At 49.1% G+C, this 25,981-nt stretch overlaps 1 protein-coding gene and 1 pseudogene across 1 annotated transcript in view; both read right to left on the reverse strand.

The window, feature by feature from the left end:
- STX8 (syntaxin 8) overlaps positions 1-25,981 on the reverse strand; it is a 1,335,619-nt gene that overhangs the window by 754,128 nt on the left and 555,510 nt on the right. Inside the window, exon 6 of the mRNA XM_078654681.1 lies at positions 4,290-4,382. Within this exon, the coding sequence (XP_078510807.1) occupies positions 4,290-4,382 (93 nt within the window). The remainder of the gene's footprint in view (positions 1-4,289; positions 4,383-25,981) is intronic.
- LOC144767409 (eukaryotic translation initiation factor 3 subunit K pseudogene) lies at positions 856-1,513 on the reverse strand (annotated as a pseudogene).

Raw genomic sequence — 25,981 nt, forward strand, 5'->3', positions numbered from 1 at the left:
GTGGTTCAACATGTGTGAGCTAATTGTTTCTGAAGGGGTCCGAGAGCTTGCTTTGAGATTGGAGTGATGGCTAGGAACGCTGGGGAGGGGTAAAAAAAAGGCAGAGGAGGGAGCCTGCTACTCTGGTCTGCAGCTATCATTAGTGCAGCAAGTGCTGTTGCACCGGGGTCCAGAAATGGGGAGGAATGACACCATCCCAATTATGGAGAGCAGTAATTATTGTATTTGCTTGGTGCGTTTACTCTTTTATAAGTCCCACACTTCGGGTTAAGTACAAGTTCGGGTGAAGGTTACTCCATCACAAATGTGTTATATATCCTGTCTGCCGTATTATAACCTATGGCACTTGTAATACGGATTATGGGGTATTTGTCACATTTGTGAAGAGTAACGCATCTGTAATACTCTAAATAGGGGCCTTAGTTTGGATTAAAAGCTACAGAAAAAGTACCACTGATATGATATCACAAGTCCAGTGCCCTGCACTCAGCTCTGCCCCTCCAGCTCCTCCAAATCTTGACATAAACTTTTGGAGGGGGTCTGAATTCAAAACATTTATCTTGGTGAAGGGGAAGGCTCAAAGCAAAAAGGTTTGAAGACCTCTGCTCTAACATTTTGGTAAATGTATTTCGCATTTGTTTTCCACTGGATTATTCTACTACTGTGTGTATTTAGGCACATATACTGCTGTAATTAATTTCTGCATTGTAATATGATTTGTGATAGCTATTTTCATTCAGAAAAACAGTCTTTTGAAGTTTTGTTCCCCCCTTGTTTAAATAGATTGTATTGACTAGCTGGAGAGATGGTATAAAAATATTGCTCATTGAAACAAGATGCCTTCTTTTGGAATGATTTGTCACTGCGAGGAAGCCATGATACTGGATACACTGTCAAAATCTATCTTCTCCACAATGTTCTTGGGCTTAATGTTCTCCTGGTTGCAAAGAAAGATCTTGCCTGGCTCACTTTCCACCCACCCATACTTGGTCATCCACCCTCGTAGCTGTGGCTCTGTTAGATCACCAAGCATTTCAACCAGCAGCCATCGGTCAATGTGCTGGAATGTGATTCCCACAACGTGGCAAATACATTTTCTAACTGAATCTTCAGAGCATGTAATCCCATCCAGCAGGTCCAGGTTCTCATCTAGGGCGTGCCAAAACGATTGGAAATGGCAGGTCCCCAGAAGGTCTCCAAGGTCCAAGATCTGTCTGATTGGCCTTTCTTCTTGATGTGCCTGATCGATCATACACTTTCAGAGCGTAAAGTCAGTGTGAGGGAGCTTTGTCAAGGCTTTCAATAGGATCTGAGCTGTTACAGACGTCTGGAAGTAAGCAGGGTTGAACTGATACAGCTTGAGTACTGCTAGATAGGCTTCTAGATCATAGGCATTTTCTTTGGCCTGGGTATCCACATAACGCTCTAGAGTGGCCAGGTTTTCAGGATTATACCTGGTGATGCCTTTTAGAAGTTTGCCCACATTGGCTCGAAGCTGTTCGAACGCGGACATGATTGCAGCGCGGGATGCCAGCACCGGAAGAAAGAAGCCGACGAACGCAGCAAAAGAAAACACTTCCTGCCTCCTATCGTTACATGTCCGGCTTACTTCCAGCACACAATGGCGCTGAAACTACGAGAACAAGCATTTGCAATGCAATGGGTCTCGCATTAGGAAAGTTTGAGCTATTGGTATTGTAAATGGCAATGTTTTTATTTATGTTTTTTTTTTTAAATAGCTAAATTAATAGCTTTGTCATTTACAATGCCAATAGTTATAACTTTCGCAAATGTGATACCTATAGCATTTGTAATGCAATATGTTTTGTATTTACATAACTTACATGGCATCCCAGAAGCGCAACCGCGCTACGCCGCCGGCCTGCGACCCGGAAGTCAGGCAGGCCAGGCGGGACAACCGGAAACAGGAAGTAGGAGGGCGGGAGCCTACCCCGCCTCCCACGGAAGAGCCGGAAGAGCCGCGATTGTTTGCAGCACCGGAGCAGGCAGGAGCCTACCCTGCGCCCCGGTGCCGAAGAAGGGAGGAAGAGTCCTGCTGCCGGTGAGTGGGGCTTTGTGGCTGGCCTGCGAGGGCGGGGGGGCATGTGTGTGTGCGCGCGCGCGGCGGCGGGCTGTGTATGTGTGTGAGCGTGCGTGCGTGCGTCTTGGAGTCTGTGTGTGTGACTGTGGGGGAGGAGGAGGGGGTTGCCTGTCTGGGTGCTGCGTGTCTGTGTAAGTGCGTGTGCGCGCGCGTGTGTGTGTGTGTGTGTCTGTCTGTGTGCATGCATGCGCGTTAGGCTGGGAGTATGGGAGGGCGGCGCAGGACGGAACGTGCGCGTTCGCGCACACGAATCCAGCCTGAAAAAGCTTGTGCACCCTCTTGTCCTCCTTCCCCCCAGACTGATCGCTATAGGTCTCCAGCTGGACACATGCATCCTTGCGGATGCATTTTGCCAGCGAGACCCAAAAAGCGCATTGCACTTACAGTTCCAAGGTATCCCCGGCGTGCAAGGAGTAAAGAGTTGTTTCCTGAGCTAAGAAGGCAGCTACGATTCTGCACACCAGCTTCAATAGGGTGTTTATGGACTAGTATTCGGATGACTGAACAGTCTTTTGAAGTTATATTAATTATGTTAAAAAGAAATAAATTTTTCTCAATCAGGTTCTTTACCATTTAGTTGTTTTTACATCACTTCTTCTTTCTTCATTGCTTGGATTGGTTAAGTGGTACTCCGCATAATCGATGTGCCTGCAGCCATCTAACATACCTGTAGAATGTTTTCTGCTGGCAAGTGTTGTGCTTCTTCAAATATTTTTTTTCGCGATCTCGTGGTACAACTAATAAAGAGTCTTAATTTAATTCTGGGCATTACATTCGCAGCTGTCGTACTGACTGTAGGCCTTCAAGATGATATTCAGAAAGGTTACATCTTTATTTCTTCTCGGAAATTTGCAATCTTCAACAAATAACTTGCAAGGATGAATGCATAAGACTATCAATCACCATATACAGTGATTGAATGACAAAGGGGTGCATTTATTCTACACAGGTCCTTGTTGGTCAGTATTTTGGCAACTGTCTGCGTTATAAGGCAAGTCGCAAACTTTTTCTTTTTTTTTTAATATTACAATTGTAGTATTTTTCCTTGCAGCAATGCTTTGTGTGAAAAACCTTGTGAGTGCAGTTTTTGATTGTCGATTTATACTCAAGGGACATCATTATGAATTATATCTCACACGGATGCGATATATGTTCTGGCCGTCAAAAATATTATCTTGATGGGTTTTAATTACTTGTGAATTCATGCTTATTGTACAAGCGTACTTGTATGAGTGTAAGGTACGATAATGTGAAATCACAATGCAATATAAATGTACATACAATCTCATGTGTGTTCATGTTTATAAATAAAAACGAATTAAAATAAATCTGTTTTGTTTAGAGTGAAAAAGCATAATTCAACCTAAGCACTTATCCATGGCAGCTTTACATTGCCTCCCAGCCTCTTGAGAGTGGCATACTATAATACCCAATTAAACGTCATAACATTTCAAACTGGTATCGGCTACATTAACTGAACATCAATTGGATCTACGTGTTCCACAAGTCACCTAATTACGATGATTACCATGCCAAATCCCCTAGGCGGAGTTCATTTGCCTGCATATGGTAATGCCTGGTCACTAGAACCAGCGAGTTTGCAGTGTTTACTGAGAAAAAGCTTTGTACAGTTGTCCTTCAAGCAACCTGTTAAGTTCTCAGTTAACATTACAGGCTTTTTTAGTGCTTGAGAAATAAAAACGAATAAATGTACAGGCAAATTGCTTATAGTCAATGAAGAACTATTAATAACTGACAAACATTTGGGCAGCTATACATACAAAACAATCAGTAGAACGGTGATTTCATGGTTAACGTTTACTTTCTTAAAATTGATATTGTGTCTTTGGTGCAATCTGCATATACACGTAGTATTCATAACAATGTTAGAACTTGTTTCCGTTTAATTTTTGTATCTAATTTTAATAGATAGAACAGTTCAAAATCAATAAATGAATGGTTTAAAAATATGGACCTTTGATGAGCTATCAGAAACAAACATGGAAAATCACAACAATGCCAGCTTAATTTAAATGTTCTACATATACCGTCTTCCCTGTTTTAATTCGCAAGAGTGCACGACTGACTTGATAGTAAGTACGCTGCATCTTCTGCACTGACAGGGATTGAGGAAGACAAACATTTTAGATTCATTAAATCTCTGCCATAAGTTAAGGATGCCACTTACCATTTTGCTCCTCCAACTCATTTCCAATGTCGTGGCCCATTTGCTTCTGTCGGCTCAAGATAGCAGAGAGAGCATCCAAACCTGCATCTTGTTCTGAAAACACATTAGGGATCATAAATACAGTGTCACCTTATAAATCAAACCTTTTCATCTTCAGACAGTTTCCAATTAAAGGAAGAATGCATAGGCTCTGGATCACCCACAAAAAGGTTGAGGACTCCCAGGTCCTACTGGATCCATCCATCATCTCATCTGATGCATTAAACAGAAGTGTATGCAAGGCGCTATTTCATTAAATAAATATATATTTGAAATAAAGTAAATGAGACATAAATGGTGACCCAAAGGTGGAGACCCTACAACTAACTACATTAAAATTCATACTGAAAAATGATTTTAGGATATAAATCAAATAAAAGCCTCATCAAAGTCTCTATGGCAGTCAGCACTTCTTCGCACTTTATTTTTTAACGGGGAACATCTCAGTGAAGGACAAACAATGATCTTCAAACTAAGAGGAACTGCTGGACAGCTCAAATTAGAACCAAAGATTATAACCGCAATTTTATGAGGTTGCCTGATAAATTCTCCTTGTGGAAGAAGTCATGACCCAGAATATACTTGTAGTGACACAGAACATCCCTGGCGTGCTGTTGTGCGTGCAGAAGCTTCGTATGCAGTACATTAAGATTCCCAGATCGACTGGTGATGACTGCCCTTAGATGGCTCACTTCCAATTAGAAGAATTCATGACACGCACTTTATTTACAGTGGTGGCATTCTATATATAAGAAAAACAGAACAGCACAAGGCTCCAACTCGGACCATGGAAAAATTACAGGTTATTCAGCCAGCAAACCCCTACTTCTTGAGTAACAACATATTATAGCACACATACCTGTCAACCTTTTGACTCTTCAATGAGGGTGATGTCAGAAGTTTAATCCCACTATGGCGAATGGAGAATTAACAGTTTTTGAAGAGTTTGAAAAGAAAGTGACTCCCACTGAAATCTTTAGAGGCATTTTCTTTGTCAGGCGAGTAAAAATGAGTGAAAAAGGGGTACATCCATCTAATATGACCAAGTTGGCAGGTATGGGACCTAGGGCAGCAAAGGGGAGACATGGTGATGTATGGGCGCTACAAAACCTTTAAATAAATAAAGAACAAGTTACTTACATTTGGTAACACTCCTTCAGGTGGATACTTCATATACTTTTAAATTACTCACTTTGTGAATATTCCCCAGCTGGCAGACTGGATCTGAAAACTGAAAAGCAGTATTCCAGCACATCAGTAGGTGGAGTTGTGCAGCTCCCTACCAACATCGATCTGCTCCAGAAGTTGCAAGTGGGCCGCATATAAGTGTCTCCCATGCACACTGAGGTCCCTTTTTTTCTACGGCTTTTCCCCACCCTAACACTGCAGAGCCCAGAAGCAAATTGGCTTGACCTGTGTGAAGATCTCTAGTATTAAACCTTTTGAGGTGGGAAAAATAGTCCATTCAACAGAACAGGGAGGCGGGAGGGTCAGTGAGGAACCTGCGGTTAAATAAAGTATCCACCAAAAAGTGTGTTACGGAAGGTAAACAACTTGTTCTTCTGATGGATTCTTTTTTTATTGACAGGATCATCAACGTACAATAAAGAAAAGGCTCGTCAGTATATAAATCCAACTTGGAGGTACAAACAGAAATATTCATATTATCTGTTAATATTTACATTAGGAGGGCTGGCTATGTTAATTCAACAAAATTGTTTGACGTGAATATCCCCAATACATTAATATATCTTTTATCAGGGTTATTCCAGTTTATTTCTATTCACAGTTGTATATATCAAGAACTTAATGAGGCCATTGCGAGATTTATAGCTGGACAATGCTCTTCCAATTGCGTGCAATATGGAACTGTGCTACTAATATGGGTAAAAAGACAAATAAATTGTGCTTGTGCTTACTAAGCCCAGTCATATTTGATGTTGTCACCTGCAGCAATTAAGCTTTTAGCTAACACATTGCCCTAGAAATATTTTAAAACAGGGCATGTGGCAAACATATGGATCTTATATGCTCCTGGTAATTGATATCTCGGAAAACACACACTTTCTTAGCTCGGTAGCTGTGATATAGAAGTCAAACAGATTAAGAAAGTGCTGCAAGTGATCTTTAGGTATAGTAAAAGGTTTCAGACTCGCATGTATAATCCCTAAGATCTTTTCTCAAATGATTTTGCTTTGCAGGCACTGAGATCATTTATTTGTCTATAGAGTTAACTGATAGAGAGCTTCTTACATACAAATCAAATATCATGATAGGCCGCCAGTCTTTGTAGGACATGTTCCAGGAGGGTGGAACATATTTTGGTAAGAATCAGAAAACAAATTCTGACTTTTGCTATTTAGAATGGCCCTAAAGTGTAGATTCTTTTTTTAGAAAACGTTTTATGAGTTTTTGACCTTTTAACACACCGAGGCTTGGTAAAGAACCGTCAGTACAATAAAACGGAATCTTTGCAATCGCAATACAATGCCACAGATGAAGGCACGCTACTGCAGGAATTTAAGCATGAAACATCAAGCACCTCCCTCTCCAGAAAGGCAACAGGACGTGGCTTCGAGGGTGAATATCTTGTCCACTACGGACCACAGCAGAGATAGACATGGCTTGAGGTGAATCCCACGGTGCACGGTCCAAACCTTCCAAATGTTGTAATGTTTTTGTGGGCACCCCCTAGCCTGGTCTTCTGGGCATTCCAGACCCATGCAATAGTCCATACCTTTTGCCCATCTGTCGAGAGAGGAGGACGCGGCGCCCTTCAATTCCTTTGCAACGTCCCGTTTGGCTATCAGCAGACCTACCCGGAGCAGAGCCCTCTTATATCTGTCACCCCCTATATCATCCACTATATGCAAGAGAATCAATTTCGGATGTCTGAGGATCTGCCAGCCCAATACCATCTCCAAGGTTCCCAGCACCCCCTTCCAGAAGTGTGATAAAGCTGGGCAGCACCAGAATATGTGTAACAGGTCCCCGGTGGGATCAGTGCATCACCAGTCCCATTCTAAACAGCCATGTTCCTGAGAGGTATATGTGGTGTAATAATTTGAGCTGTATCAGATGGAACTGAGAGGCTACCGCGACCTCCCTTGGGGAAGTCACCACCTCATTACAGCCCTCGTCATCCAATGGCCTCGGGTCTTGGAGCCACACATCCCTTACCTTGGCTATGGTGTCCGGCTGACTGTGCAGCAGCAACTGATAGTGGAAAGGCAGTTTGTGTTCCTTAATGTCTGTAAGCAGTAATTTCGCCACTATAGGAGAATATTCTGAAATTACCACGTTTGTCGGTTAGTATGGTGTGAGTAAGTGTCGGAGCTGGAGGTAGCAAAAAAACTGAGCCCGGTGCATGTGGTGCTCTGCCTGCAACTCATAAAAGGACCTAACAGAACTGCTGAGGAGCAGGTCTCCCAGGGTTTTTATACCGATAGTGTTACCATCTGGCAAAGCCGCGAAGTGTGGAAGCCTGGTCCACCTCCACAGCGGAGTCTCCAACGTGAGTCTGTCCACCCATCCCATTGCCTTTGCCGCGGCTGTCCAAACGGACAGTGCTACTTAGGTGGGAGCAGGTAAGGATTGTGGTATTGCTCCACCATACAATAGATGTGGGAGGCGATCCTGGCCTATAACCAATCAATCAATCATTTTTAGAGTGCACTACTCACCCGTGAGGGTCTCAAGGCGCGAGGGGAGCTGCTACTGTTCGAACAAACAGGTCTTGAGAAGTCTCCTTAAGGTCAGCAGGTCCTGGGTCTGTCAAAGGTGGATGGGGAGGGCGTTCCAGGTCTTGGCGGCGAGGTGGGAGAAGGATCTGCCACCGGTGGTCGCTCAGTGGATGTGTGGAACGGTGGCGAGGGCAAGGTCAGCGGAGCGAAGCTGGTGGTTGGGAGTGTAAAAGGTGAGTCGTTTGTTGAGGTATGCTGGTACGGCGTCGTGGAGTGCTTTGTAAGCGTGGGTGAGGAGCCTGAAGGTGATCCTTTTGTTGACGGGGAGCCAGTGCAGGTCACTCAGGTGGGCAGTGATGTGGCTGTGGATGTCGAGAATGAGCCGTGCGGAGACGTTCTGTATGCGTTGAAGTCTCTTCTGGAGTTTAGCCGTGGTTCCCGCTTAGAGGGCGCAGCTGTAGTCCAGCCTGCTGGTGACGAGGGTCTGGGTAACCGTCCTCTGGTTCCGATGGAACCCACCCCTCCAATGTACAGGCCGAGTCTCTAAACCTGTCAAACCACCAGTTGTTAAGCACCAAAAGATGAGCTGCTCTATAATATAACAGCAGATCCTTAGCGGCTATGCCGCCCTCGAAGGTAGGCCTTCAACACTTCTCAAGGGCAATCTATGGAACAGATCCACCTCATGGGAGATCTCGTATATGTCCGGCCCCACCCCACTGTGAAGGGGTAATTTTGAAGCTGGCATAAAAGTCATCAGAGGGAGACCATTTTGAAAATGGGCCAACATCCAAGCTGGGACAGTGGGAAGGAGAACCAGAATTGCATGTCCTTTGCCAACCTACCAGTTGAGATTAAATATTGGCCTTGTAGAGCAGGGCTTTGTCCTCAGTGATGAACACCCCCGGGTAATTGAATACTGATGAGAGCACCCACAAAACTCCGGTGCCTAGGACATGACCATCGGGCTCTGACCAATAGGGTAAATAGAGGACTTGGCGCAGCTCATGCGAAGACTGGAGTATGTCCCAAAGATGTGTAGTATTGGCAGGGCTCAAGGGCCGTTTCAGCGGGGTCATCTAGAAATAATACGACATCAGCTACAATGAAGAAAATTCTGTCGCTGACCGTTGGGGACCACTGGAAACCATGAAACCAAGAATCCACCATCACCCAGGCCATCAGGGGCACTATCTCCCAGGCAAAAAGCAGGAAGGAGAGCGGGTATCCCTGAGGGTGCCCCTCGCTACGTTGAACTAATCGGACACAGCACTGCCAACGCACAACGTGCATGGAGTATTGTGTATAAGAGCCAACCATAGCTGACGAATTTGGGCTGAAAGTGAAGACGAGTCTGTATAGCAAACAGGTAGTCCAGTCCACCGGGTCGAGCGCCTTCTGGAAGAATACCATTAGCAAAGCCTTGTGAACGGGTAGATTGGGTTAGGACAGTAGAGAAGTTAGTAATACAAGGCTAAGACTCCCACGATGGCCACGCTGCCAGATATATGCGAGCCCTCATCTGTGTCAATGTAAGCTATAGGATCACCTGAGGCATGGGGAATACACAGCCAGTGCAGTGTTTTGCTTGCTTTGTCCCTCCATGGTTTATAAATTCAACTGTGCATAGCCAACCACACCTCATGGGCCTCCTGAATGTGTTCCTGCCTTAAAGGTGTCTGGGTATGCAGAGAGTCTCGCAGGATTGAGTCTTCCGCAGTAGGTATATAGCGCTACTTAAGTTTGAGGACGTGGGACTCCAGCTCTGTACCCGTTTGTTGTCCTCACCTCCGCTGCCACTTATTGTAGCCAATTTTCTCCTGAGGCGACCTTAAGGGCCTCCTAAAGAAGCCCCAGGGAATCCACATTCCGCAATTTTTCCGTTGGAATCGCTGACCGATATGGCAGTGAGCCCCATGGAGCTCCTCACTGTAGAGGCACCAGCAGCTCATGCGCCACTCCGCAGCAGAACGACCAGACACCCAGGCGAGGGCAAGCAGCATTGGCGTGTGGTCGGACAACCCCTTCACTAAGATCCGGACAGTGAGAACTCTGTGCCCCTCCTATTTAGGAAGAAGGAAATAGTTGAGGCTGGAAAAGGATTTGTGTACACTCGAGTAGAAGACAGAACAGCGCTCCACAGAGTGGTGTGCCCGCCACGCATTGATGAGGGACATATTATGCATAAAGGTGGAGAGGAGAGTCGGACCGGCCCCTAGCATGGTTGTAATGGAAGAGCGGTCTAAACCAGGATCATAAACCCCATTGACATCCCCACCCAGGAACTACGGGGTGGTGGGGACCGCCATAAAGAGGTGATTCAATGTCCCCATAAACTCAGATGTAAGGGGCTGGGGAACATAGACTGAAACGAGGGAAATCAGAGACCCCTGTAGAGTTCCAATCACCGCCACATAGCATCCCTTAGTATCATGCCACACCCTGGAAACCACCAAGGGGGATGTGTCAATGGATCAGGATCGCCCCCTCCACCCCATTCCCCCTCCTCGAACCATGGTGGAACCCAGAGTGGAACACCTTTGAGAACCCTCTGCGTGCAGGGGACAATGGTTGCCCATAAGACGTGTCTCCTGGAGAATGAATATGTCGGGATTAAGTTTTGTGTGCCACCTTCAGAACTGCCCCTCCCGTAAGCTTGTCCAGAAGGAAATTAACTTTCATGAGAGGACACTAAGCTCCCCCAGTACGGTGTGTGTTTGTGAAACAAACACTCATTCGTCTAATTTAGTAAAAGCTCAAGTGATGATGTTCGTGTTCTGGGTATGTGGCGTCCATGTGGCAGTGGAGTGAATATGATAAAGTGTACCAGCACCGTGTCAAAACAAAGAAACCCCACCCTTCTCCCCAGCTCCCACCCCATCCTTTGCCAACTAGAAGTACTGTTGTGATGCAACTAGGCCAGCTGGGCTAAACTGAGATATGTGTCTCCACTGCTGTGCAACCCCTCTCCCAAGCCGGCCGACCCCTCTCTCTGCCAACCCCTCTCTCTGCCAACCCCAACAAACATAAAACCATTTAACACTGCTCGAAGCTTGGCTTGCCAGCCATCCCCGAACCCCTCCACTCCTTTCCTGAAAAATGTGCTACAACCCGCCATGGTCAAATTAGGACTAATCGAGCCGGAGGTTCCTGGGAGGGTAGCAGTGAGATAGGGTCCGCAATCTCCCGCGAAAGCTCCATGGCACCTCCGAGGTCACTTGTTCTGCTGGAGACCTCTGCAGATGGAGAGCCAGCCCTGTGCTCTCATCTGTGAGTTCTGCATTGTGGAGCCTTGTGTCATTCTACCAGAGGGCCTCTGTCTCCTCCCCCACTACTGCACCCTCTCCCTGGCGCCTAAAGTGAGCCCCCACTGTGCAGGTTGGGCCACTCCTCCGCCCAGACCCAGGCCTCCTCTGGGGTATCAATAACCAAGGTCTTGTCCTGGAAGATGACTTTCAAGTGGGCCGGAATAAGAAGCATGTATGTTGGACCTATATCGTATATTCTGAAAAAAATAATCACTGAGGAAGACGGAAACATAAGAGGCAGAATCCTGCATGCCACCCGAAGGATGGTATCCCGATCAGCATAATTAAGAACTCGAGCTTGAAAGGGCGAGGCGGGGATCCCACAGGAGGCTTCACGATTAGGGCTCTGTGCGCTCCCTCCATTATGAAACAGTCGGACACCTCCGAGGTCACTACCAAACCTTGAGTCAATCAGAGATGAATGAAGTCGGTGTGGCCTACTACGGATGCCCACAATGAGCTTATTGCCCCGAGATCATCCCTTAGCATCATCCAATCAAGCCTTCAGCTGAACGACCATGCCTTGCAGGGATGCGATGCGGGACGCGTGTGAATTAAAAGTGTCTTCAGTTTCAGAAACTCTGCTCTCTACCTCCCAAACTCTGTCCACAGCGTTCGGCAGGTCTTGTCCAATCAAGTATAGGTCCACTTTCAGTTCCCCCATTTTACCTTCCATGGTTTCTTTGAGATACTGAATCGCTTGGCGGATGGAGGTCGTTTGGAACCCCTCTGATTGCTTGTCCCCTACACCCACAGTGTCAGCCATGTCAGACAATGCCATCTGCTTCGTGTGCATGCCTGTCTTCTGTTGCTCCATGGATTTTGAAGGTTTGACTCGCGCCATGGTAAGGGTCGGCATTGGGTAAAGGGAGTAGGTGTCCAGAATTCAAGGGGTAAAGAGTGGCAAACCCACTTTGTGTAAACAGGCTGGTTCCCTTTCCAGTAGGGTTCAGTGGAAAGCAATTCAAGAGTTGGCGCAGCACCCTCTGCCTTGTGGGCCCTCTTGTTATCTCTGGCCACACAAGACACCAACCTGCCGCAAGGGACCGAAGCCAGGCTCTGGTCTCGCCTCTTTATGGGTGTACCCAACGGTTTCAAAGAGCTCCCCACAACTCCCGTCGGAGCCATCCTCCCACAAGGTGGTCACAACAAGGGTAAGTCAGTAGGCGCCATGTGGCTCGATGATGCCCCCAAGTTAAGTCCCAGCAGGTGAAATCACGCCTTATGGGCATCGAGCGGGGCAGGGAAATCCAATAGCGCAGGTGGCACTGAGGCACAAGAGCACCCTGAACAGCACCAGGACAAGCAGGCAAGCATCTGTTATTTCGGGAAGAATGTCTGAGGGTGTAATCATTGTAGGCCGATGTCATAGGCAAACAGTCCACAGGCTCTGTCACCCGCCGCGTGACAATAGTCACGTCACTGCCACGAGAAGCTGGGCTACGACCAGAGCCAGCATGTGTTGTGGGGTCCACCATAGGCGGGCCCCACTCGCCCCGAACCCATAGCAGCCACGCAGGGCAGTGGCTTCACACAAGTGTCAACCAGGACCAAGCTGGATGAAAACGTGAAGGAAGGCCCCACGTCCCGTAGCATGGTCCTAGGTGACTGACCAGGCCCAAGGCTCAAGCCGCGATCCTCAGGGGCCTGCCCAGCTCCTAGATGCGGGGTGCCAATGAGGAGGAGGCGGTGGCGCTCCTCCTGAGTCCGGGCCAACAAGATAGGGCATCAGAGGCACGCCTCGGGGTGACTGAGGCCTGTTCGCTCTTGTGGAAGTCATGCTGCACCTCCCTACACTTCAGACGGTGGGCCACTCTGCTCCGGTACCAATTCTCAGGGTGTCCCAGGCGGTGCTGTGATATCGCCACCGATAAGGAATAGACCCAGGCTAAAATGCCCCAGAGATCGGCAGCTGAGGTCGTGGAAGGTACATGGAGAGACAGAACTCTTTCAAAGAAAGTCTGCCATTGCTGGCTCCCAAGCCACGTCCCCCTGATATGAAGATTCTGATTGATACTTCTAACCATCTATTCCTCACCCTATGAATAGATAACAAAGTACTACCTAGCCGGAGGTAGGTCTGTGGAATGGTGTAAACCAAAAAGTCCTGCAAGACCAAATGGGCAAAATGCCCATAACGATGGACCTGGCTGTGAAGGCAATAGTTGTTCAGGAAAGTGTGAACTGATGCCTACATAGCAGTGAGGCAGATATCCAGAAGAGGCATTCCGCATGCCAGTGCAGTAGTAGCAGCCTTGGTTCAAGTGGAATAAACCCTCAATCTTTCACAAGGTTGCTTGTTAGCTAGCATGTAGCAGATTAGGACTATCCACCTAGAGATGGTTCTTTCTGCCGTGCCTCATACTTCTTTGATCCCAAGAAGCCTACAAAAGTTGATTGGCCAACCAAAGGTCTTTGATACATTCAATGTAGAAACAAGGCTCTCTTGAGGTCCAAAGTATGTTGTTTCTCCTCCTCTTGCAAGGGGCGAGGAGGGTCAAAGAAAGACGGAAAAGTGATAGCCTGCCCAATGTGGAAAGGTGTTACTACCTTCTGTAGGAATGCAGCTCGAGTTCTCAGCATAAGCTTGTCTGGGAAGAATGTTGTATATGGGGGCTGGATCGAAAGGGCCTGCAGCTCACTCATGTGACAAGCGGACATGATTAAAACCAGAAAACCTGAGTTTATGGTCAAAGGACGTAGTGGACAACTGTGCTCTGGATCAAATGAGGTACACAATAGAAAAGAGATAATCAAATTCAACTCCCACTGCAGTATCACAAACAGCTTGGTGTTTTCGTGCTAGAAGCCTTCCAGATAGCTCAGGTGATTTAAACGAAGAAGGCTGAAGCAGCAACCTCAAAAAAGCTAATAGAGCTGACAAATAGTTATTAGCATTGTCTTATGTGAGATATCGCTGGGCCAACACCAAAACAAATAACACTTCAGACAGGTTTGCCTGTACCAGGTCAACCTGATGGTTGTTGCACCAAGCTAAAAATTTGTTCCAGCATCAGGCGAACACTAATTTTGTAGACGGACACCCGGCTGTCAGAATCACATCAACAACTTCAGGAAGAAGATCGAAGAAGAATAGGTGCTGTTGTTCAATCTCCATGCGCACAGGTGCTGAGTGCGGAGACCCAGATGCAGGACCCTGACCTGTTGCTGCAATAGTAAATCCTCCCAAAGCGGCACCTTTATTGGAGAACAAATGCCCAGGAGCTTTGGATCTCACACCCTCCCGGCCCAATCCGGAGCAACCAGGATGACTTGAGCCTTGTCGGTCATGATCATCTTCAGAACTCGAGCTATGACGGGTAGAGGCAGAAAGGCTCACAAGAGTCCCAAACACCACCCTAGCTGTAAAGTGTCTCAGAGAGAAAGCCTTCTTGGGAACTCTAGCTTGCAAAAATGCTGACAATTTGCATTCTCTGGGACAGCTAAAAGATCAAGCCGCCTGGGTTCCCCCCACTGTTGAAAAATATCCTGCTACATCTCTGGATGTAACTGCCATGCATGAGCTACTAGACGTTGGGGACTGTGTTCGTACACCCTGGTGGTTATAGATGCCGCCAGAAGGTTCACTAAGAGAGAAGTGCTTTGGTAAGTCAGCTACTGCCAGAGGCACAGAGCATATTGGCACAAGACCCAAGATTCCACTCTGCCCTGCTTGTTGCAGTACAACATGGCAGTGGTGTTGTCTGTGAGTAACTATTTTAGCCTCCCTAGGCGGGTTTCCACAGGAGATCATCGTTTTTTGATCTCCACATCTCTCAAACAGCCTTCTCAGCCGACTATCACTGTCAATTCTAGGTATGGTAAGGAAAGGGGTCTGCCACTGGCACAATCGCAGTCTAGCAACAACCACTGCAGGACTTTTGTCATCTCCTCCAAAACCTGGATGAAGTACAATAGGTTCCCCCTGGTGCTGAGCCCACACTGGAACTTAAGTCCCCACTGTATAGCCTGCCATGTGCAATCTGGCAAGTCAGACAAGTAGGATGCTGGAGGCCACAAATCTCAGCAGCCTCAATGCCTTCCTTCCCGAGATCTAAGACATGAGCTGAAACATTGGGATCATAGCCTGAATGTCCTTGAGAGTTTGCTGTCAGGGAGGGGGTTTGGAGAGGCAGGGATAAGGCATGAAAGTGCACCATTTCCAGGATAGCTTTGATGAACGTGAGAGTCTGTGAAGGAATCAAGTGTGACTTTGGAACATTGACTGTGAAACCCAATTATGTTAGGAGGTACGCAGTCATCTCAAGCTGGTAAACACCTGCCTGGGGTGAGCTTGCCAGTTTCCGAGGTACAGGAAGACTAGTGCACCCACCCTCTGAAGATGCCCTGCAACCACCACCATGCATTTTCGTGAACACCAGAGGGGCACTGGGAAGGACACAGGGGAGCGTCGTAAACTGGAAATGCTCCTGATAGACTGTGAACTGCAGGTAATGTCTGTGGGCCTGTAGGACAGAAACGTGGAAATATGCCACATGTAGGTCCAATACTACTATCCAGTATCCCGGATACAGGGCAGAAAAGGCCGGGCCAGTGTGAGCAACTTGAATGTATGCTTCTACAGGAAGGTATGAGCGGGCAGAGAGCCAAAATCGGATGAGCGCCTCTGGCATTCGGTACAAGGAAGTAGCAGGAGTAACACCCAGTTCCTACCTCCAAGGCCGGACCCTTTCTAAGGCTCCTTAAGCCAAAATGGCCAGCACTTCCTGCTGCAAAATGAACAGGTGTTTCTCCGTCAGCTGGGATGACGGAGTGGCAAGTGAGGTGGAGCAGAAAGAAACGGGAGGGCGTTTCCTCACTTGAGAGGTTGGAGGACCCAGCTGTCTGAAGTTAGGTCTTGCCACCCTGTGAGGAAATGTCTGAACTTGCCTCTTACAGGGTAGATGTGGGTTACAAAGGGCATCATAAAGTCGTTTTGCAGTAATAGTTGCCAGAAAGAGAGGGGTACTAAGCTGTATACCAAGAGAGTTGCCTCTCTGGGTGCCAAGTCCTTGGCCATGAAACATCTGAGCAGACTGTTGTACTGGCAGTGGAAGATGGTGTTGGCAGTATTGAAAACTTCTAGAGCAGCCAAAATAGCGAAGAAAATGCTAAGGAAATAGTCCAATAGGGGCTGACAGCCCCAGACAATGAGCAATGGAACGACTCTCCTTAAAGTGTTCCATGACAGAGTCCCCTTTTTCACAAAAATGGTGAGAGTCATAAAATGGTATATCCTTCAAAGATGCCTGGACATCCCCAGAATAGCCCATAGACATCATAAAAAGGGAATGTCTAGAAACACCAAACTCGTACTCACTGCACCATCCAAGGTGGCAGCTGTGTAGAGGCCAGATTGTGTAACAAATTTTGCTGAATCTTGGCCATCTTGTATGGTTTGGAATAAAGACGTCTGTAGGTCCCTTCAAACTGCCTGCAGGATTTGACTAGCTGCATCCCAAAAGGCATGATTGCAGCAGTCTAGAAGGCAGAGTGCAAAGCAAGGCTAGCCAAAATAAACGTGCACTCACCAAAAGTCTCCATGAGCTCAGACGCAAGGTCAGGAGGAGTTGTAGTAAAGGCGTTAGTGTTGACTCCGCTGGTGGATGCCTGAGCCCCAGACTCTTAAGCGTACGGTTTTGAGTCAAAAAGTCTGGATCAGCTAGTGTTGGTCATTTTCATAGGACGGCAACAGTTAAGGCCTCATTTAATGGTAGTAAAGGTTCAGTAGGTATCTGGTCAGGCAGAAGAACCTCCGTCAAGACATTAGTTTTGACCTCCATTGTAAGAAGCTACAAGTCAAGGACCCATGCAGCCCACCTTATGACCATCGCAAAAGAGGCACTCTTCTCAGTGGCACGACCTGAGGGAGAGACAAGTCCAGTGTCCAGGGACAGTTGGATTGCCGAGAGGAGGTCAGAGGCCATGCCCCCTTTGTTCACTACCCTGCAAACGCACCTCCTGGTGCACTTCTGCATCGGGGATTCAGTCCACTTAAGTCCTAAGGCCCTCAGGACATAAAGGGACCACATAGCCCCACCAGTAATGCACTGACAGGTGCGTTTGCAGAGTGGTGGAAAAAGGAGCATGACCTCTGAGCACCTCTCAGCCATCCAACTATGAGGGGCTTACTGGAGGTAACAGGTGGGCTAGTTGGCCCCTAAGGACCCTCAAGAGTGATGAGGACTTCATCCCCCAACCAAGAGCGCGCCATGAGGTGAGTCTGCAGAGTATCAAAAGAAGAGGGGTGGTGCCTCTCGCGAGTTGCCCGCTTTCAACTTTTTTTTAATTTTAGGAAGGGAGGCTGTATGGCCCTCTTCCCTTGATGCTTTTGGGCCCCAGGGACCCCATCCCCCGGGGCCTGACCCTTTTTTATTTTCTTATTTTCAAATAAAAAAAGGAGAGGGGCCACGTGTCTCCCCTCCTGGCCACGGGGACCCAATCCTCCGGGGCAAGGCATTTCTTTTGTTTTCAAATTACAAAAGGTGAGGGGGGCTGTGCGGTCCCACTCCCCAGTCCAATTTCGGCCCAAGTGGCCCCATCCTAACCCCGGGCCAGGCCATTTCGTTGTTTTTATTTTTATTTTTTAAGGAGGGGTCTCTCCTCCCCAGCCCAAATTCAGCCAGAGGACCCCATCCCAGGATACCCAGCCCGGGGCATGACAGGCTGGTTTGGGACCGTGAGTGAGCCTGAGGCCCCCCGCGGTTGCATGTCTTTTTACCCCCAGGGAGCTGCTGACATGCAGCTGCCGGAAGGTAAAAAGCAAAGTGTGCTCGCTTTGAACAAGTGAAAGCAAAGCGATCCCGCCATCCTATAGCCAACTGCAATGTCCCAGGGGTTGACACTCCTGGACATTGCTGGAGCCGGCCATCGGGAGTTGCGGTCCCCAAGGCCATTTACAGCAAGAGCTACCTTTTTGCCAAATTTGGTCTAATTCCGTTCAGCAGTTCGGGTTGTAGCTGTGTCTAAAGTTTCCTACGGAAATGAACATGGAGAAAACGTGTATTGGGACCCCCCCTTTTTCTCTGCCCCTGCTTGGCGAATAACCCAGAAAAACTTTCCACACAGTAGCTGACCTGACCACCCCATTAGTTGTAAAGATTTCGCGAAGATTCGTCAAACTACACCAAAGATATTGGCAAATCAAAAAACACTTTTCCCAGGAAACTAGGTTCTTACTATAACTACCTACTGATGACAGGAAGGAAGGAAGGAAGGAAGGAAGGAAGGAAGGAAGGAAGGAAGGAAGGGAGGGAGGGAGGGCAAGAGGGTGTGTTTGTGTGTGTCTGTGTTTTTAGTTTTTCCTACTGGCAGTCATAATTAGGTAGTTATAGTCAGGGTCCTGTTACCATAGGAAAAGCGTTTTTTGACTTGCCTATATCTTTAGCTCTGGTTGACGAATCTTCACAAAATTGTTTTTTAAAGGTGTCATAGTAAGTCTTGTTGTGCATAGAAAGTTTTGGGGTGACCTGTCAAGCGGGGGCTAAGAAAAGGGGGGTGGGGCAAAAAAAAAAACGTGTTTACAATGTTAACTCTCATAGGACACGAAGTCGAACCTGCAGCCTGAACCACTGGTCGGAATTACACCAAATTAGGCAGAAAGGTAGATTTTGTTAAGAATCAATCAATCAATCAATCAATCAACCATATAATTTGTAAAGCACACTACTCACCCGTGAGGGTCTCAAGGCGCTGGGGAGGGGAATGCTGCTACTGCTCGAAAAGCCAGGTCTTGAGGAGTTTTCTGAGGGTCAGCAGGTTTTGGGTCTGCCCTAGGTGGATGGGGATGTCTTGGCGGCGAGGTGGGAGAACGATCTGCCGCCGGAGGTCGCTCTTTGGAAGCTGGATACTGTTGCGAGGGTGAGGTCGGCAGAACGGAGCTGGCGGGTGGGGGTGTAGAAGCTGAGTCATACGTTGAGGTACGTTGGTCCGGTGTTGTGCAGTGCCTTGTGTGCGTGGGTGAGGAGTTTGAAGGTTATCCTCTTGTTGACCAGGAGCCAGTGCAGGTCTCTCAGGTGGGGTGTGATGTGGCTGTGGCGAGGGATGTCGAGGATCAGGCTTGCAGAGGCATTCTGGATGCGTTGAAGCCATTTCAGGAGTTTGGTCGAGGCTCCTGCGTAGAGGGCGTTTCCGTAGTACAACCTGCTGCTGACTAGGGCCTGGGTGATTGTTCTTCTCATTTCAGTGGGGATCCACTTGTAGATCCTGCAGTGCATGCAGAGGGTGTTGAACCAGGACGAGGAGGTGGCGTTGACCTCTTAAGTCATGGAGAGGGTGGAGTCGTGGATGACCTCTAGGTTGCGTGAGTGGTCGGTGGTTGTTGGGGCGGTTCCCAGTGCCGTCGGCCACCAGGAGTCATCCCAGGCCGAAGGGGTGGATCCGAGGATGAGGACCTCCATCTCGTCCGAGTTCAGCTTCAGTCGGCTGTTCCTCATCCATTCAGTGACGGCCTTCATTCCTTCGTGAAGGTTGGTTTTGGCGGTGTGGGGGTCCTTGGTGAGGGAGGAGGATCAGCTGGGTGTCATTGGCGTAGGAGATAATGTTGAGGTCGTGCCGACGGGCGACGTGGGCGAGCGGTGCCATGTAGATGTTAAACAGAGTTGGGCTGAGGGATGAGCCCTGGGGTACCCCGCAGATGATCTTGGTGGCTTTGGAGCGGAAGGGGGGGGGGGGAGGCGGACGCTCTGTGTTCTGCCGGAGAGGAAGGAGGTTGTCTAGTCCAGGGCCTTCTTTTGGATCCCGGCTTTGTGGAGGCCTGTTCGTAGTGTGTGGTGGCAGACCGTGTCGAAGGCGGCTGACAGGTCCAGGAGGATAAGGCCACCGTTTCTCCATTGTCCAGCAGGGACTTGATGTTATCGGTGACGGCGATGAGGGTAGTCTCGGTACTGTGGTTGCTATGGAACCCGGACTGGGAAGGGTCCAGGATGTTGTTCTCCTCGAGGTAGCGGGTCAGTTGTTTGTTGACAGTCTTCCCGATGACCTTTGTCGGGAGTTCTTGAGGTCCGCCTTGGGTTTCTTGAGTAAGGTGTTGATCTCGGCGTGCTTCCAGCTCTCCGGGAAGGTTGCTGTCTCGAAGGAGGTGTTGATGACTTTACGGAGATGGGGTGCGATGGCTGTGCTGGCTGTGTTGTAGATGTGGTGTGGACGGATGGTCTGACGGAGATCCGGAGTGGATGGTGTTCATGATCTTGATAGTGTCGTCGTCGTTTATGTTGGTCCAGGGGAGCAGGCGGTTGGTGCGGATGGTGGTTGTTGGACACGGCCTCGTGGCGTGGTCCGACCCCTTCCGCATGGAGGGCCCAGGACGACATCGGCCCTCCGTTTACCTACTATCGACCCCCCTGACACGCACATTCACGAACCATCGGCGAGAGCAGCCTCCCCGGCCACCTACAACCCCTCCCGGGTACCCCGGCGGAACCTGCTCACCAACGCTGCCAGCCTGGCAACCTGACCAGGCCACCCTTTCCGGCCGGCTCCATCTCGGGGCCATCACGACCCGAACACGTGGCCGCAGCCATCCCGGGCCCCGGCCCCAGCAAAACCCCGACATTGAGGCACCAAGATCCTCCTGGGTGGTAAAGTGGCCACTCGACAAGATCCCGGAGGAGGAGAGTTTCGATGGGCCTCCAGCCGCCCCCGGACGCCTGGTATCAATCGCCCTCCAGCCTCCCTGGGCGCTGGCTCCACCCCCCTGCTGGGTGTCTGGACACCTTCATCCCGGCCCCTCTGACCCCCAGGCGCGAGGGTCCGGACATCAAAGCCCTCCAGTCCTATATCTGGGCCAGCCCTGGATTAGGACGGCAGTTGTATCTGGAGTCGAAGCCCTGCTGACCTCGTAGCGGCTGATCCTGATCGAACTCTTGCACCTGGAACCTTCGAGGCCCTGCTGACGCTGTCGCGGCCTGACCAAACTGAACCACCTTCGAGGCCCTGCTGACGCTGTCGCGGCCTGACCAAGTTGAACTACCTTCGAGGCCCTGCTGACGCTGTCGCGGCCTGACCAAGTTGAACTACCTTCGAGGCCCTGCTGACGCTGTCGCGGCCTGACCAAGCTGAACTACCTTCGAGGCCCTGCTGACGCTGTCGCGGCCTGACCAAGCTGAACTATCTTCAAGGCCCTGCTGACGCTGTCGCGGCCTGACCAAGCTGAACCACCTTCGAGGCCCTGCTGACGCTGTCGCGGCCTGACCCCTTGAACTATCCACGCACCAGTGGGTGCCAAGACTGTCCCGCTACCCCCTTTCCCCGAGACCACGACTTTATGGATCCCTCGATCCTTGCCCGCTATCCTGCCAAGACCTTGCTTTGATTACTTATATAAAGATTCTTGTGAATATCCTTCCTGTGTGACGTCTATCTGTAAGTAGTGTGATTGCTCTGCTGTTACGATTGTAGGAGAGAAGCCTCGCCAAGGAGGCCTCCCTACGGCGCTCGGCCTGTTCCAAAAAGAGAGGTGGGTGTCGGGGCGAACAGTCAGACACCTTCTGTCTCCCCTGGGGTCGCCTTTCCAACAGTGGTCGTGGGGGCTAAGGTCTCAGTGGTTGTCTGGGCGGTCGTGGCGTTGAAGCTGTCGTGGATATCTGCGATCTTGCGGTAGAAGAAGGTGGCCAGCGAGTCTCACAGGTCTTGCAAGGGTGGGACGTCGTTGGTGTTGGAGCTGGGGTTGGAGAGTTCCTTCACGGTGTTGAAGAGCTCTTTGCTGTTGTGCGCGTTGTTGTCTCGGTGGTCTTTGAAGGAGGCCCTTTTGGCGGATCTGATGAGGTGATGTGTCTGCGAGTGGCGTTCTTGTGGGCTGGGTGGCTGTCCGGTGTTTGTTCGCGGAGCCAGATCTTCTCCAGCTTTCGGCAGGTTTGCTTGGAGGCCCGGTGGTTTTCAGTGAACCAGCTGGCTTTCTTGTTGGTGTGACTGTTGGACGGTTTCTTGATCAGGGCGAGGGTATTGGCGCAGTCGTTGATCCACTGTCTGAGATTGCGGGCGGCGGTGTCGGGGTCAGTGGGGTCGGCGGGTGGGCTCTGGGTGAGGGTGGTGGTTAGCTGGTCTTCGGTGACTTTGCTCCAGCAGCGGCGAGGCATATGTTTGGTGCGGTGGTGCGTGGTGGGTTTCTTGAAGGTGAAGTGGATGCAGCGATGGTCGGTCCAGTGGAGTTCCGTGGTGTGGTTAAAGGAGACGTGAGGGCTTGCGGAGAAGATGGGGTCAGGGGTGTGACCGGCGGAGTGGGTGGGTTATGTGACGAGTTGTCTGAGTCCGAGGTTGGCTAGGTTGTAGATCAGGGTGGTGGAGTTGGTGGTGGTGTTGTTCTCGAGGTGGAAGTTCAGCTCCCCGAGGAGGATGTAGTCCGTGGAGGCGAGGGCTTGTGTGCTGACGAAGTCGGCGATAGAGTCGCTGAACTGTGGTCAGGGTCCGGGGTGTCTGTAGATGAGGGTTCCTCTGAGGGTGGTGTTGGGGTCGGTGTGGATCTGGAAGTGCAAGTGTTTGGCGGTGCTGAGGGTGTCGTCGGTGTTGGTCGAGACTCTGAGAGTGTTCCTGTGGATGATGGCGATTCCTCCTCCTGCTCCGTTGGTGCGGTCCCTGCGGGTGATCTTGTAGCCTTCCGGGGCGGCTATGGCTATGTCGAGTGCCGAGGCGGGGTTCAGCCAGGTCTCCATCAGGAAGGCGACGTCTGGGGAGGTTGAGTCGAGTAGGTCCCAGAGTTACAAGGCGTGTTTGCAGGCGGAGCGGGTGTTGAGAAGGATGCATCTGAGGTGGTTGGGGTCTTTCCTGGTCAGCAGCATGGTGTGGCGGATGCTTGCGAAGCTGCAGTTCGGCAGGTGAAAGCTCCGTGGGTGCGCTTCGGGGCGACCAGAAAGCAGGCGTGTGATCGTCCGGTGTTGAGTGGGTGGAGGGTTCTGGCATCTTAGCGGTGTCGGGCGTCGTGGCGTTCGTGGGGTCCAGGGGTCCTGGTGCTGGGCGCGGTCCAGGCGCAGACGGGCTTGCCAGCGGCGCACCCGCTGTGCGGCCTCCATATGAATGGATGTGGGAGGGAGGAGCAGCTGGGAGGCGGGAGCGGGGCGGCAAATTGGACTGCAGGGAGGCGGGGACGCAGCGGTGAGAAAAACGGGCAGGGCCACGGGAGAACTGGGCACAGGAAGGAAAAACAAGCTAGGGCAAGAAAACAAGTACAGGCACAGAGGAATAAAAACAAGTCTGGGCAAGAAAGCAGGTACTGGCACAGAGGAATAAAAACAAGTCTGGGCAAGAAAACAAGTACAGGCACAGAGGAATAAAAACAAGTCTGGGCAAGAAAGCAAGTTAGGCACAGGGGAAAAATACAAGATTAGGCAAAAATAATGCAGGCAGAGCCATGCAGCAACGTGAGGAGCGACCTGCCTGCGAGCAGGGTCAGAGGTCGCTCTAAGAAGATCAAGTCTTATGTTATTTGGCATAAATCTGTTCAGAAGTTATTGAGAAATCTAAGAAAAAAGTTTGTGAGATCTCTGGCTGCGGATCTTTTGATATAAGACGCGAGCCAACAGCAATACTGTGATTAGCTGGCCGCAATCTAAACAGAAAGTTACAGCCGCCATTTGCTTATTAAGGAACGGTTACCAGGGCTGAAATTTCTGTGAAAGCTGATATAAAGGGTCAGGGTGGAGAAACTCTGATCCCATGATTGACAAATGGAGGTGTAAATAAGACAAGTTATGTGTCCAAAACAATTTTTTTTTATCCTGCTCGATTTTTGCGAAAACACTGCGACTGTCATCGCGGCCCCAGTGTAACGTCACAGGGAAGTCACGACCATCCCAACAACTTGGCAAATATTGTTGAAAATTGAATACAAAAATATATACACACACAGCCACCCCCTCAGTTTTCCTTACATACTCATACACCCACTTACAGTCGCACTCCGACACAATAACACCCGCTTACAGATGTATTTAAACCCATTCACAAGCCTACTCAGACACTAATGCACCTGCTCACAGAACCACTGTGCAACTCACGCACCAACTGACAGACAGGAAATAGAGTTTTTTTAAACTTAGAAAATCATTGAAAAAAACAAAGGTTACAGGCAGGGACGTTACAGTTAGGCTCAGATTTCACTCATACAAAACCACAGAAATTCAGAAGTTGTAGTTACCTGCGCTAACTATAACTTACACCCCTGCAATGCACTGCTTATGACCTGACATATTACATCACTGACATGGTCAGTGACATCTCTGATGATATCTCAAATGCCATCAATGATGACATCATCTAGTCAGTGTAAGTATTTTCTAAGAGTTTAAGATTGTTAAACATATGTACTAGCCTATTACAAAAATGTAATTAGTATACTAGGTGCAGTACTACTGAGTGATGCTACTTTTTTTGTTCATTAGGATTTTATATAGTGCAAATTTCACCCGAAGGTATCGGGTATCAGAGAGCTTTACATGAGCACCAGTTGCAATACACAAGGAGACATGCATTTTTGTTAGGCACAGGAGATTAAGTGAATTGCCCAGAACCACAGGATGTTGTGCGTTGTTGCTGAGATTTGAACCCAGTTCCCCAGACTTGAGAGCGACTGCCCTAGGCATTAGGCCACATCCTCTACCCTTACTTCTAACATATATTATGTGAGTGGCTGTGTAGTTATGTGTGTATGGGTGTGTGAGTGGCTGTATTGGTGAGTGAGTGGTTGTGTCAGTGGCTGTACAGGTGAGTGAGTGGCGGTATGAGTGGCTAATTGGAAGTGTAGTGACTGTATGGTTAAGCGAGTGGGTATGTAAGTGGCTGTATGGGTGAGTGAGTGGCTATTTGCTTAAGTGAGTTGGTGTGTGAGAGGCTGTATTGGAGAGCTAGTGTCTTTGTGAATGGCTAGGTGAGTGGGTGAACGTGTGAGTGCTTGTATGGACGTTTGAATGCGTATGTAAGTGGATGTGTGGGGGTGTGAGTGCTTGTATGGGTGAGTAAGAGTGTGTTGAGAGGCTGCATGGGTGAGTGAGTGGGTATGTCAGTGACTATGTAGGTAAATAAGTGGGTGTGTGAGTAGCTGTATGGTTGAGTGTCTGGCTATGTGACAGGCTGTACGGCTGAGTGACTGGTGGTATGAGTAGCTGTATGAGTGAGTGAATGGTTGTGCGAGTGGCTGCATGAGTGCTCACTCCTCCATAGCCACCCAGCCACACACCCACTGGCTATGGAGGAGCGAGAGGGTGTATGAATATTGGTATGGGTATGTAAATTGGTATGTGAGTGGTTGTGCGGGTGTGTGAGTGGACATTCTTAAGGTTGTATGGGGTGTGAGTGGGAGGGTGACTGGTTCTGTGGGTGGTCAGTGATGTCATTTGAGATGTCATCAGTGATGTCATTGACCATGCTATGAGTGATGTAATATGTGAGGTCATAAGCAGTGCATTGCTGGGGCGTAAGTTATAGTTAGCCCAGGTGAATTTCCATGGTTTTGTATGAGTGAAATCTGAGCCTAACTATAATGTCCCGTAACATTTTTTTTGTGAATTTCTAAAGTTTTTAAAAATTGTATTTTCTAACTGTAACGTCCCTGTAACCTTTGTTCTTTTCAGTGAATGTCTATATATCTTTTTACAGGCTTGCTACATTTCTGTGTCACATACGAAGAGAAAGCATGCAGCAAAAGTCTGACTGAATGAAATTACAGCACTGG

The sequence above is a fragment of the Lissotriton helveticus genome, chromosome 7, assembly GCF_964261635.1.
Source record: "Lissotriton helveticus chromosome 7, aLisHel1.1, whole genome shotgun sequence".
In the NCBI taxonomy this organism is placed as follows: domain Eukaryota; kingdom Metazoa; phylum Chordata; class Amphibia; order Caudata; family Salamandridae; genus Lissotriton; species Lissotriton helveticus.